The 14,025-nt window shown below is 39.9% G+C and overlaps 1 protein-coding gene across 2 annotated transcripts in view; it reads left to right on the forward strand.

The window, feature by feature from the left end:
* Positions 1 to 12,015, forward strand: part of GYS2 (glycogen synthase 2) — a 58,393-nt gene extending 46,378 nt beyond the window's left edge. The window contains exons 12-16 of one of the 2 annotated variants that reach the window (XM_069585563.1): positions 1,111 to 1,237; positions 5,098 to 5,193; positions 6,452 to 6,615; positions 8,168 to 8,248; positions 10,656 to 12,015. In XM_069585563.1, coding sequence (XP_069441664.1) covers positions 1,111 to 1,237; positions 5,098 to 5,193; positions 6,452 to 6,615; positions 8,168 to 8,248; positions 10,656 to 10,877 — 690 coding nt within the window. In that variant the 3' untranslated portion in view covers positions 10,878 to 12,015. The remainder of the gene's footprint in view (positions 1 to 1,110; positions 1,238 to 5,097; positions 5,194 to 6,451; positions 6,616 to 8,167; positions 8,249 to 10,655) is intronic. The other variant, XM_069585564.1, reaches the window with a different exon arrangement.
* Positions 12,016 to 14,025: the final 2,010 nt, after the last annotated feature.

The following is a 14,025-nucleotide window of genomic DNA, read 5'->3' on the forward strand; positions in this document are numbered from 1 at the left end:
AATTATATTAAATTTCATAAGTCATCATTTTAATAAGTAGGAGAAATAGAACTCATTTATCTAGGTTACCAGCTAAGTAGCTGTTCTAGTCATAGCTGTCCAAGTATAGCTGCAGCCTGGTCTCTGCCTTGGCAGAAAATTAAAGGCTGCGGGGTTTCCTAGGTGGCGCTAGTGGAAACCCTCCTGCTAATACAGGAGACGTAAGAGATACAGATTAAGATCCCCTGGAAGAGGGCATGGCAACTCACTTCAGTATTCTTGCCTGAAGAATCTCGTGGACAGTGGAGCATGGCAGGCCACACAGTCCATGGGGTCGCAAAGAGTCGGACACAACTGAAGTGACTAGTGCACACACACACACAGGCTGTGCAGTCCAAGAAAAGGCTCATACCTGTGCCCGCGAGCCAATTGCGAACTGTTCAGAATGCTGTGGGCCAGTTTTAAACACAAGTGTCGTGTGAAATCAAATTGCATAAACTTAAAAAAAATCAATTATGCTAAAAGGAAAGGTAATGCTCAAACTCATTGCATCTTAGTTGTTTACTGCATTTTTCTATAACCTCTGCTCTGGAGGTTATTTTTGACCACTGTACTCACATGGTGAAAATATCCTATCAGGATGTCCTGCTCTTCTTCCTGTCTCCAGTTCAGGGACATTGCATCGGTAGCTTGCAACTGGCCCTCAGTTCCATTTCACTTGGCGTGGAAGGGTAGCTCCCTTCTTTTCTGTTCCTGGTGGGAATAAATTGAAAAACAAGACAGGGGCCAGCAGTTAGAAAAGCAAATAAAACCTTTACTGTCAATAAAGGCTGGGTTGGATGAGATTAGCATGAGAACAAAAATGGACACAACTCTATATCCTCCAATCTAGGCCTGGGAACTTAAGGGAAAATCAGTCCTCAGAGTAGATATTCACAGAGAATAGAGAGGGGAGGAAAAAACACCCAGACCTTTTCCTTTTTCCTTATCTCTCTTCCTTTCCCCTGAGTCTATTACACAAGGATTCTATAGTATCTAAATTCTGAAATAAAAAAAACTTTGGGAGATTTTTTGCTCTAATTTATTCTCTCTTTTTTCTTTTTTCTCATTAGATTTTTTTTCCTCTTTCAGTTGATTTTGCACCCAGAGTTCCTGTCCTCCACCAGCCCCTTGCTACCCATGGATTATGAAGAGTTTGTCCGAGGTTGTCATCTTGGAGTATTTCCATCATACTATGAACCCTGGGGTTATACTCCAGGTATGTGACATGTATAGATTGTGAGATGCTTTAAATTGTATTAGAATATTATTCTATACATAAGTATGTAATATTCCAAGTTGATATGTCATTTCCACTAAGGTTCTGGTTTTGTTTGTTTGTTTGTTTTAAAAGTGATTTTGGTTGGATCTATCCCAGATCAGATTTACACTTTGTTGCTTCTGACATAAGCATAAGGACATAATGCATGTGTGCGTGCTAAGGTCACTTCAGTTGTGCCCAACTCTTTGCGACCCTATAGATTGTAGCTTGCCAGCCTCATCTGTCCATGAGATTCTCCAGGCAAGAATACTGGAGTGGGTGGTTGTGCCCTCCTTCAGGGTATCTTCCCGACCTAGGGATCAAACCCACCTCTTCTGTGTCTCTTGAATTGGCAGACAGGTTCTTTACGACTAGTGCCACCTGGGAAGCCTGAGGACATATTATGTAATCTTTTATATAAGTGTAAGAGGTTGTGGTTGGGCATATTTTAGTATCTGAATTGTTGTCTCATTGCATTCCAAAGAAAAAGACTGTTTTATAAAGAATATATCTTTTTAGTTAAATTCACCAGTCTTATCCATTAATATGAAGGAGAAACTAACTACAAGGAAATTAATATGAGAAACGATTATTTCTGAAACTGTTAAAAAATTTATTTCAGAAGAATCCTTTTTTAAGTTAAGGATATATTTATCTTTTAATTACGTAATGCATTCACATGGTTAAAGACACAAATAGTATAAAGAGATGTATGGTGAAAAGTCATCTTCACACCCTTGTCTCTCAAAAAAAGAGGTAAAGATAGCATGTCAGTTTGGTGGTAGGCATTATGCCAATGACGTAATTCCATTCAGACCCTACACCTGCCCACCCCACCTTTTTTTCCACAGGTGGTAGATTCTCAGGTCCACTGTCTTTTTTTCTTTCTGTATCCTACTAACTTGCTTGTCAATGGCATCAGGAGCTGGCAATTTGTATCTGTACTGAAATGCCTAATTAAAAAGGAAACAATTATTTTATATGCCAATGCAAAGAAGACATTGATGACTTTTCCATCTTCTTGGTAATCAGAGATTTTCCTCCCAGTACAGCTATACTTCTATTTATAACTGAAAATAAAAGGCTCAGAAAACATTTTTATTTATAATGAATACATTTTGCCTTCTGCATCTCAGTGTCATCATGGTCTAAGTAAGGGGCAGTAGCAATTAGGGTGAGAGCGGTCATAGGCTGAATTATGAGGAAGGTTTTTCTAATCTTTACATTCTGACCCCAGAATTTAAGTATAGAATATTAAAGTCTATATAAATAGGATACTATAATCTTTACAATAGGAGTGACAAGGCTCTGCATCTTTTGATAAAGTTCCTTTTATATTGTCTTAGGCTCCAGCAAGAATAATTTGCCAGCAGCTGTAAAACCATAAGAATGTTTGTGGAAAGATTAATAAAGAATTACCCATTCTTGAAACATGACATAGTAAAGTTACTAACCTGAATCCTCCAGCTCTCTCTCTTGTGGTTCTAAAAGTTGTTTTTGGCACCAATTCCACTTTCATGAAGGCAGTATTTTCTTACTTGCAAAATGCCCAAACAGTTATCTTAAATTGTTTTTAATAAAGTAACTATCTTTTGAGATACATTGAAACAATTCATTTGATGAACTGGCAACTTTGTTACTCCTATTCTTTCTAGTAAGTAATATAATTTTCAACTGTAAATGTGGAGGACAAAAAAGGACAAAACCAAAACATGAGTGACAACGGGAATGTGGGAAGTCATTTATACTGGATAAAGAGAAGGCTATCTAACTTATTTCCCACCAGAATATCATATTATAGGACAAAGGTAAACTTAACCTGAAGAGCTATATCTAGTTTAAGATAAAGGCCGGCAAAGCTGTTATAAAAGATAAATAGATGAAAAGGGATGTGTGAGAAATCCATGCCAAATAGTGAATGAATCCTTCTTTGTTTTAAATTAACTAAAAGAAATTGGCCCCTTATTTCCTAACTTGAATTACAGAAATAGCAGAAACTTTGGTGGTATAGGTTTGGTATTAGATAATTTTTTAGAAAAATTGCTTTATGTGGTGCTAACTCTCACTCTGGAAAGTATTAAAATCTGTGTTTTATGTTTTGAGAAAACCCAGTGAAGATAAACACTGACTTCATTAATTTCATTCAGTGGACACATACGGTGTTTACAAAGGTGCCTCAAATTGTATTCAGTTCAGTTCAGTTCAGTCACTCAGTCGTGTCCGACTCTTTGCGACCTCATGAATCACAGCATGCCAGGTCTCCCTATCCATCACCAACTCCCAGAGTTCACTCAGACTCACATCCATCGAGTCAGTGATGCCATCCAGCCATCTCATCCTCTGTCGTCCCCTTCTTCTCCTGCCCCCAATCCCTCCCAGCATCAGTCTTTTCCAATGAGTCAACTCTCTGCATGAGGTGGCCAAATTGCTGGAGTTTCAGCTTTAGCATCATTCCCTCCAAAGAAATCCCAGGGCTGATCTCCTTCAGAATGGACTGGTTGGATCTCCTTGCAGTCCAAGGGACTCTCAAGAGTCTTCTCCAACACCACACTTCAAAAGCATCAATTCTTTGGCACTCAGCCTTCTTCACAGTCCAACTCTCACATCCATACATGACCACTGGAAAAACCATAGCCTTGACTAGATGGACTTTGTTGGCAAAGTAATGTCTCTGCTTTTGAATATGCTATCTAGGTTGGTCATAACTTTTCTTCCAAAAGTGTAAAAGAATATTTAATAAAACTAAGGATCTGTGAAGTTTCATAGAATTGTAGGCAAAATTTTTCTGGGGAGGAGTTCTAGGATTTCATCCCATTCTCAAATGAGTCAGTAATCCCTAATTCAATTTCTTCTCCTCATCCATCTTCCCCCAAATTTGAAAACCACTACTCTCTGGAGCTAAACCAAGAGGAAATACTTGCAGAACAGGAGTACATGGGTCATGAGGAAATTTTTTTTATCCACCATCCCCACTAATCAACCAAGAAAAATTCCATAATTGAATGTAAATTTCATGTTAACAATTCAATCATCCTTGAGTGAGGTAACATCTGAGATTGTCTGCAGAAAAGGTTTTGATAAAAAGGTGATAGAGGATTGAAATAAACCATGGTTTCACTGAGCACCAGAGAAAGTGGAAGAGATTGGTGGCAAAAGAGACGAAAATGAGGGGAGGAACTGTTCTTGTCCATAATATGTTTTGTTGTTCAGTCGCTCAGTCGTCTCCCGACTCTGTGACCCCATGGGCTGCAGCATGCAAGGCTTCCTTGTTCTTCACCATCTCCTGGAGCCTGCTCAAACTCATGTCCATTGAGTTGGTAATGCCATCCTACCATCTCTTCCTGTCATCTGCTTCTCCTCCTGCTCTCAGTCTTTCTCAGCATCAGGGTCTTTTCCCAATGAGTTGGCTTACTGCACAAACTTGCCATATATTTAGAGACACAAGCTTTGAACAGAGCAAAAGAAAGGCAGCTGGAATGAGAGAAGCAGTGTAAGGTAGCAGTTCTGAGCAGCTCTGGGGCTGGGGACCTGGCTACAAATCCCAGCTCCACCACATCCCTTGGCTTTGTGAAGCAGGGCAAGCCATTTAAACTCCCTGGGCCTCAGTGTCTTCATCTATAAGATGGGGATAGTGATAGCATTACTTCACTGGCTGCTCAAGAAGATTAAATTTGTTCATGCATGTAAGGAGCTTAATACTGTGCCTGGCACAAAACAAGCATTGCTGTTACTAGGACTGGAGCAATTTCCTTCTCTGGATGTATAGCAGGGTGTAATTGCTGGTCTGAAGCCAAGCTTTTTTCTGTTTCCCCTGGCAGCTGAATGCACTGTGATGGGCATCCCCAGTGTGACCACCAATCTCTCTGGCTTTGGCTGTTTCATGCAGGAGCATGTGGCTGACCCCACTGCATATGGTGAGGCTTTTCATCATGAACCCAACCAAGGAGAAGGGACCCCTCACCAAACAAAGCACAGAGTCTTTACAGAGCCCAACTCTAACACTATCCCGATGATGATTGTTTTATTTGTTGTTGTTTAGTCACTAAGTTGTGTTGGACTCTGTGACTCCATAGACTGTAGCCTGCCAGGCTCCTCTGTCCATGGGATTTCCCAGGCAAGAATACTGGAGTGGACTCCCATGCCCTCCTCCAGGGGATTTTTCCTGATCCAGGGATCAAACCTGGGTCTCTTGCATTGCAGGCAGATTCTTTACTGCTGAGTCAGTAGGGAAACCCCAATTAATATTTATACTTCTTGGTTGATTAAAAGTAGATTACTTATAAAGTCCATAGAAAAGACAAGGATGATATTAATATCGAATATATTGCTTTAAAGTCAAACTACAAAGTGTGAAAGTGAAAGTTTTAGTTGCTCAGATGTGTCCAACTCTTTGCGACCCCAGTGACTGTACCCCACCAGGTTCCTCTGTCCATGAGATTCTCCAGGTAAAGATAGTGGAGTAGGTAGCCATCCCCTTCTTCAAAAGGAGTGCTAAACTTGGACAAATCTTGCCTTTGCACCTTTTCATTTTTCTGAACCGGTTTGGTCTTCTATTACCTGGAAGTAATATTATGATAACCATTGCTTTAGAGTACGTGTATTGGTCAGCATAATTAGCTTGTAAGTTCCAACTACCGAGTTATCAAAATTCACATTTAGGATGGCAGGTGGTGTCACCATCTCTGTGTCCATGTTGCCTAGCAGCAAGAAAAATTAGAATGGGCTGGAGGCTCTGCCTGGACATGCTGATCCTCTGGTCTTCTAGAGTCGCATTGTCAGCGTCGTCTTTCCTTGGGTGATAGCTGTAGTCTCACCCCCATGGTGCACAGTGGGGACACTGGGGAACCTGAAAAGCACTGAGATTCAGTCTTTACCGTGGAGACTCTGGTTAGCCAGCAGCCCCAAGGATGACCACTGATCTGGGGTAGCCCTGTTGTGCCAGGTTTTTTATGGCAACATTCATTTGGTTGGCTGTGTGTTAGTGAGAGTTGTGAGCTATTAGAAGGAAATCACAGGAGAAATACAGTTTTGGAAGGGAAAGGATGAAGCAGAAGCAGTAGGGGAGTCGGAGTGGATAAGCATGCGGTCCATGATGGATCCTAAGGAACAGGAGTAGAAACACTCCAAGGTTAGCCTTGCCTTTACTTGTGCTCTCGCGTTTGTGTCCCTCAGGAATTTACATCGTTGACAGGCGGTTCCGCTCACCTGATGATTCTTGCAATCAACTGACTCAGTTTCTCTACGGATTTTGCAAACAGTCACGCCGCCAGAGGATTATTCAAAGGAATCGAACCGAGAGGCTCTCAGATCTTCTGGACTGGAGATACTTAGGCAGAGTAAGCAAGTCTGTGATCTTCACAGAGGACCCCTTTAAAAATCCCCCCTGGACTATAAAAGATCTGATTTGAGTTGCCATCTATAAGGTCAATCTGTATCATCATTGTTAAGATCTCACTGATGTTCTCATGTACTTACTATGACTACTTTTAACTTGATGTGAGTTTGCAAAGTCCTAACTCCAATTCTGCATATTTAGTTTGAGACCAGAACAGCCAGTTTAGAGAGATCTAGCCATGATCTTACTAATTATTCTATTGCTAGGGCTTAACTTGATGCATTACAGATATTGTTTCATGAAGATGAGGAAAACATCAAGAAGAAAGTCCCTGTTTTGTTTCACTCTAAGAGATAATATGACCACATTTCTCAACTACAATGGGGAGTGGGAATAATCTTGTTTCTCCAAGTGACAGGTACAGCTAATACCTCCATTCTATTCTGCAGTAAGTTTATAAATACTCAGATAGATGTTCATACATCTTGCTGCTGCTGCTGCTGCTAAGTTGCTTCAGTCGTGTCCGACTTTGTGTGACCCCATAGACGGCAGCCCACCAGACTCCCCATCTCTGGGATTCTCCAGGCAAGAACACTGGAGTGGGTTGCCATTTCCTTCTCCAATGCATGAAAGTGGGAAGTGAAAGTGAAGTCACTCAGTTGTGTCCAACTCTTAGTGACCTCATGGACTGCAGCCTACCAGGCTCCTCTGTCCATGGGATTTTCCAAGCAAGACTGGATAATTTAATAAAAACTAAATTGACTTTGCCTTCACATAATGTTGCTGCTTATATACTGCTGAACTCTGGCTGACAAATGACAGATGCAGCCATCAGCTGAGGATACACACACACTAATGCTGACAGTTATGCTTATTACCTGGAAGATTAATTTTACCGTCTTCATCTTATAATGAAAGCAGGATGATAAGGCACGTAAAAGTTATGTTTCTTTCTCAATATCTGAAGCATGATTTAAATCCAGTTTGTCTGATTATTCATGCCCCAACTTTTTTCCACACCATACTGCTTCTCTGTAGAATAAAACCAGTGTTTTCACTCACCTTTGTGCTCAATTCAGAGTTCAAGTAAGAGTTCATTTACTTAGAAGGATGGCCTTCCCTTCAAATTTTTGGTAATACTTATTTATTCACTGAAAAATATTAAACCTATAAATTACCATATTTTAAAAATTATTTTTAATTGGAGGATAATTGCTTTAGAATGTTGTGGTGCTTTCTGCCATTAAATGTGAATCAGCCGTAAGTAAACATATATCCCCTCCTCTTGACCTTCTTCCTACCCCCCCATCTCATCCCTCTAGGTTGTCACAGAGAATCAGGTTGAGTTCCCAGTATTACACAGCAATGTCATGGTTTTTTGATTCTTAAGTTTAGGATGATTAAAATCTGCCACTTTAAAATATATATATTTATAAGTGGGATAATAAGATTTTTATATAATAATTTGGCCACATTATTATTATTTTATAATAATTATATAATAATAATTTTATATATGTGTTTTTTAACCATGGATTGATTTTCTATCACAGTATTACCAGCATGCCAGGCTCCTGACATTAAGTAGAGCCTTTCCAGAAAAATTCCACATGGAACCCACATCACCACCAACGGTAAATAGTTTATGTATTGTTCATTTGTTTTGAAAGCTAAATGGTTTATGTGTAGTAAGTCCTTTTATTTGAAAGTAGCTAAATTCACAAATTATTATACTTTTTCATAGTGTCGCAACAAAACAAGTAGAGAAACTGACAAGTCAGACCATCTCTAAGCCCTCAATTCAGTAAGCCTATACCTAGGATCAGCAATCAGCTACTTCATGTCACTGGAGAAGCACGTTCAAATGAAAACTCTTGTGCTTCGGTGCCTGAAACTTCTCTGAGACATCTGTTCTTTTGAGAGCTGTCGAAAAGTAAAGCGGTTTCCTTTCATCAGAAGTGAATTTGCTATCCAAGGAGATGTTTAAATATTGGGTGATGACTCAGCAAGAATAATAGAGAGACTTCAAGCACCATAGAAGAAACTGGACTAGATGACCATTTCTACTCCATTCAGCCATGCCCACCAGGGAGTCTTCCTCTAAAGTCACCTTAGACATTTATATTCATGAGACTAGAGGCGACTACTTGTCATCACATTTACTTAGAAGGAAACACAGCTCTAAGTAGAGCAGTATCAGACATTTCTCTTCAGTGGAATAAGGCTTGCAGCAGTCTACACAGTGGTCCAAGAGCTAAACTTCTCTGTCCCCTCCCCACCAGGTGAACACTTAGGTGCGAAAAGATGAAAGCCCTGCCATTGATCCTGAGATCTATTTTAGCTTAGTAGTTCCACGTCCCACAAGAGGCAACATCTCATGTAAATCTTCATTGATAAGCTTCTGTGGTCTCTGCAAGGATTGTGAGCAATTACAAGAGTCATCAAATTCAAGGATTTCTAAAAGCTAGAGATCTTCGTCAAGTATTTATAGATACTCCAAATGTAGATGCAGTTTTTCGATCAGGAGTCATTTTTACCATAAACAATTTCCCCCCAAACCTTATATTCACCTTTATTTGGTGTTTGAGGACCAGATCTAGAAAGCTAACCTGAGGTAAAATTTGCTAATAGAGAAAATGAAAGGGCTTCATAAATCCCTCAGTATATAAATTTCAGTTCCCATGTCCATGATTGTTTCAGTTCCCATGTCCATGTCCTCAGAGTGACTTGCTTAGATTATTTAGAGGTGGTCACAGCCCTGAATGATAATTCAGCTATATTCATCTATTTATTCAACTAATTCAACTAAATAAATATTGAACTCCTATGCTCAGCTCTTTTTTTTCTTTTCTCTTGTTTTGTATTGCTTTCAGGTAAAGTATCAGTCTTGAAGTGAGTCTATATATGACATAATAGTGTCTAAAAATAGCTGAAATTCAGAATGACAAGTGCTGTTCCATCTGTTTTCCTGATTGATGAAGCCTCCTGTTTTTCATCTTTGTTTTCCCAGTGGCCTTAGGGTGTCTGTCCTACAGGTGGTGCTCAGTGTCTGTTTATCCAATGAGTTATCTCAGTGCATCTTAGGTAGAAGGGCAATTGATTAAAACCTAGTGATAAACCCTCATTAACTGAAATAAATGGAACTGGTGGAATTTTGAGGTCAACGAAGTGGCTTGGCTTTCAGGAATCTTTCTAGTGGTGGCTGTCCATGGATATCCAGGCTGCCCATGTTCTGCAGCTTGATTGAGTAAATCTGAAGGATGAAATAGAGACTGTTTAATCTCAATAGGGTATCATGGCAGTAGATATTAAAGGCTCTAGGGCAGTCACAGCCAGATCATCCCAAAAATCATCATAAAACTATTAGCAAAAAGAAAATATCCTACTTAATTATAATAAAGACAATGTCTCTGAGACATTGCTGAATGGTTGTGGTTAAACGTATTAATGTTTTCAGTTCAGTTCAGTCGCTCAGTCTTGTCTGACTCTTTGCAACCCCATGGACTGCAGCACGATGTTTTAAATGTAGTTAAACCTAAACTGACCCAAGAAAACCCTACATTCACCCATGGATTAGTTTTTTCCAAAATTGAGAATGTTGCACTTAGATCGCAGTGAACATCTTGACTGGCCTATTAGTTGGCCCAGGTCTGTAGAGCCTCTGAAAATATTCAGGTCTTCTGGAACCAATCTTTGCTCTACCATTTGCTGTATGACCGTGGGAAAATCATTTGGACCCTCTTGGACCCTCAATTTTCTTCTGTAAAAGAGAGGAACAGATTGGTTGGAGATTAAATACGCTCACACATATACATAGCACCTGGCAGATTTCAGTGCTCAGTAAAATGAAGCTATTTATTTAATGAATCTCTCTTGAACTTGGTGGTACCAGAGTCAAATTAAGTAAAAATTAACAGACCCTGAACAGACCACAAAAAATATCCAACTGTGATTTTATTAAATGCACATCCCAAGTGTTTACCTCACTGAAAAATCAAGAAGTCGTTCTGATGTTTCGTGTCTTATTTTTGGCTTTGGCAGACAGAAGGGTTTAAGTATCCCAGGCCGCCCTCGGTACCACCTTCTCCGTCGGGATCTCAGGCCTCCAGTCCTCAGAGCAGCGATGCGGAGGATGACGATGAGGGTGGGAGATACGACGAGGAGGAAGAGGCCGAAAGGGATCGGTTAAATATCAAGTCGCCGTTTTCTCTGAGTCACGTTCCTCGGGGGAAGAAGAAGCAGCACGGAGAATACAAGAATTGAATTCCGCTCTGGTCCGACAGGCTAGCTTACTGAGAACGTAAGAATGATTACTGATAGAAACGGAAATGCCACACGTTTCACTCTCTTCCTCTCAGTATTACAATGGGATTTATTCTTTGCCTAAAAAGTGGAGGAGGTTAAGGGAATGGCAATTTTGTAATTTATAATGAAATCCCAGTTATTATCCCCAATTCCTTTTCTCCAGTCAGTTTAGGTCATGAGGAAGAGTGTTAATTATAGGAAGAAGACTGGAAGTGTTTTTTAAAATGGTTACTTTAAGCGGTAAGAATTTTCATTTCCTAATGTTGATTTTTTAATTGTCATCACCATAACCCTTTGCTTAGTGTTTATAAAGCTTCATACCTGCTAAACAAGTCTGCCATCCCATCCCCAAAGGATCCTGACCTTAGCCATGAATGTGTTCTACCTTTATATTTCAAATAATTTGGCCTTTAGTGATTATTTTTATTTTTCCCATGAGTCAGAACCATGAATTTAAGCTTACTTTTACAGACAATCAAATTCCATAAGACAATAGCTATCCAAAATACAGATTTTGCTATGTCAATGCAAATGTACAAGGTTACTTCTCAAATTAATGGTGGGAAGATGTTATCATCTGTACTGTGCCACCTGAGTCTATCAGTTTGTTCTATTGTGTAAAAGAAAAGTCTTTTTGAAAACTTGGTTAGTCTTCCATAGGGGATAAATTGTTAAATCCATATGAATAAATATATCAATATCTAAAGTTTAACTGCATTGATAATGTCTTGTTTAAAATTGTTTTAGGCATTTAAATAATATGTTCAAAAACACTTACTATAAAATAGTGCCTTATGAAGGATAACATTAAAACTATCTTTAAAAAATATTAGCAAAAGAAAATAGAGAGTCTATTATCATAAGGACAGTGTCTCTGAGACATTGTTGAATGGTTGTAGTTAAACATATTAATGTTTTGCATGTAGTTAAACCTAAATTGGCAACAAACAAACAAACCCCAAATTCACCTGTGGATTATTTTTCCATAACAGAGAATGCCTTGGTTGGCTTATTGGTTGGCCCAGGTCTGTAGAGGTTCTCTTTAGGTCTGCTCCATTTTGGGTTGTTGATGGCAATAAAAGAAAAGAAACAGGGACTTCTCTGGTGGTCGATGTTGGAGAATGGTTGAGAGTGGTTGAGAATCCTCCTGCCAATGCAGGGGACATGGGTTAGATCTCTGGTCTGGGAGATTCCACATGCCACGGCATAACTAAGCCCATGGGCCACAATTACTGAAGTCCAAGTGCCTAGAGCCCATGCTCCACAACAAAGGGAACCACTGCAGTGAGAAGTCCACGCACCACAAAGAAGAGCAGTCTCCTCTTGCTGCTACTAGAGGGAGACTGTGTGCAGCAATCATGACCCAGCACAGTATAAATAAATAACCTGTAATTTAAAAAAAAAAAAAAGGAAAAGAAACAATGACAGTGTATCAGATCATACAGTTCAGTTCAGTTGCTCAGTCATGTCCAACTCTTTGCCACCTCATGGACTACAGCACACCAGGCTTCCCTGTCCATCACCAACTCCCAGAGCTTACTCAAACTCATGTCCATCGAGTCAGTGATGCCATCCAACCATCTCATCCTCTGTTGACCCCTTCTCCTCCTGCCTTCAATCTTTCCCAGCATCAGGGTCTTTTCCAATGAGTCAGTTCTTTGCATCAGGTGGCCAAAATATTGGAGTTTCAGCTTCAGCATCAGTCCTTCCAATGAATATTCAGGACTGATTTCCTTTAGAATGGACTGGATCTCCTTGCAGTTCAAGGGACTCTCAAGAGTCTTCTCCAACACCACAGCTCAAAAGCATCAATTCTTCAGTGCTCAGCTTTCTTTATAGTCCAACTCTCACATACATACATGACTACTGGAAAAACCATAGCTTTGACTAGACGGACCTTTGTTGGTAAAGTAATGTCTCTGCTTTTTAATATGCTGTCTAGGTTGATCATAATTTTTCTTCCAAGGAGCAAGTGTCTTTTAATTTCATGGCTGCAGTCACCATCGACAGTGACTTTGGAGCCCCCAAAGATAAAGTCTGTCACTGTTTCCATTGTTTCCCCATCCATTTGCCATGAAGTGATGGGACCAAGATGCCATGATCTTAGTTTTCTGAAAGTTGAACTTACGCAAACTTTCTCACTCTCCTCTTTCACTTTGATCAAGAGGCTCTTTAGTTCTTTGCTTTCTGCCATAAGAGTGGTGTTATCTGCATCTCTAAAGTTATTGATATTTCTCCCAGCAATCTTGATTCCAGCTTGTGCTTCATCCAGCCCAGCATTTCTCATGATGTACTCTGCATATAAGTTTAAAAAGTTAAAAGAAGAACTTCCAGATGTTCAAGCTGGATTTAGAAAAGGAACCAGAGGAATCAGAGATCAAATTGCCGACATCCAGTGGATCATCAAAACAGCAAGAGAGTTCCAGAGAAACATCTACTTCTGCTTTATTGACTACACCAAAGCCTTTGACTGTGTGGATCACAACAAACTCTTAAATTCTTAAGAGAAATTATTAAAGAGATATTAAAGTGGAAAATTCTTAAAGCAATGGGAATACCAAACCATCTGACCTGCCTCCTGAGATATCTGTATGCAGGTCAAGAAGAAACAGTTAGAACTAGACGTGGAACAACAGACTGGTTCCAAATAGGCAAAGGAGTATGTCAAGGCTGTATATTGTCTCCCTGCTTATTTAACTTATATGCAGAGTACATCATGAGAAACGCTGGGCTGGATGAAGCGCAAGCTGGAATCAGATCATGCAAGACCAGTGGAAACTGAATTCCAGCTCTCCTGTTGCCCCATAATTAGAGGAGAGTAGAATGACAGACATTAGCAACATCTCAGACCAAAACGGAAGATCATGGCAACCTCCCTCACTTAGAGGTTTGTGGGGAAGGAAAGTAAGTTACCTAAAGCCTTACTCCTTAAAAAATGCCCAGTGGATTCCAACTAACCCAGCATCTGCAGAGCAGTTTGGAAAGCTCTGCAGAGGAGATTAGAAAAACAAAATATGAAATAGATTTGTATTACAATTCAAATACCCATTTGCTGAAGCACCAGAAAGATCTCATGATAAAAATGGGTTTCACTCTTGCAACAACC

Source organism: Ovis canadensis, chromosome 3 (genome assembly GCF_042477335.2).
Source record: "Ovis canadensis isolate MfBH-ARS-UI-01 breed Bighorn chromosome 3, ARS-UI_OviCan_v2, whole genome shotgun sequence".
Lineage (NCBI taxonomy): Eukaryota > Metazoa > Chordata > Mammalia > Artiodactyla > Bovidae > Ovis > Ovis canadensis.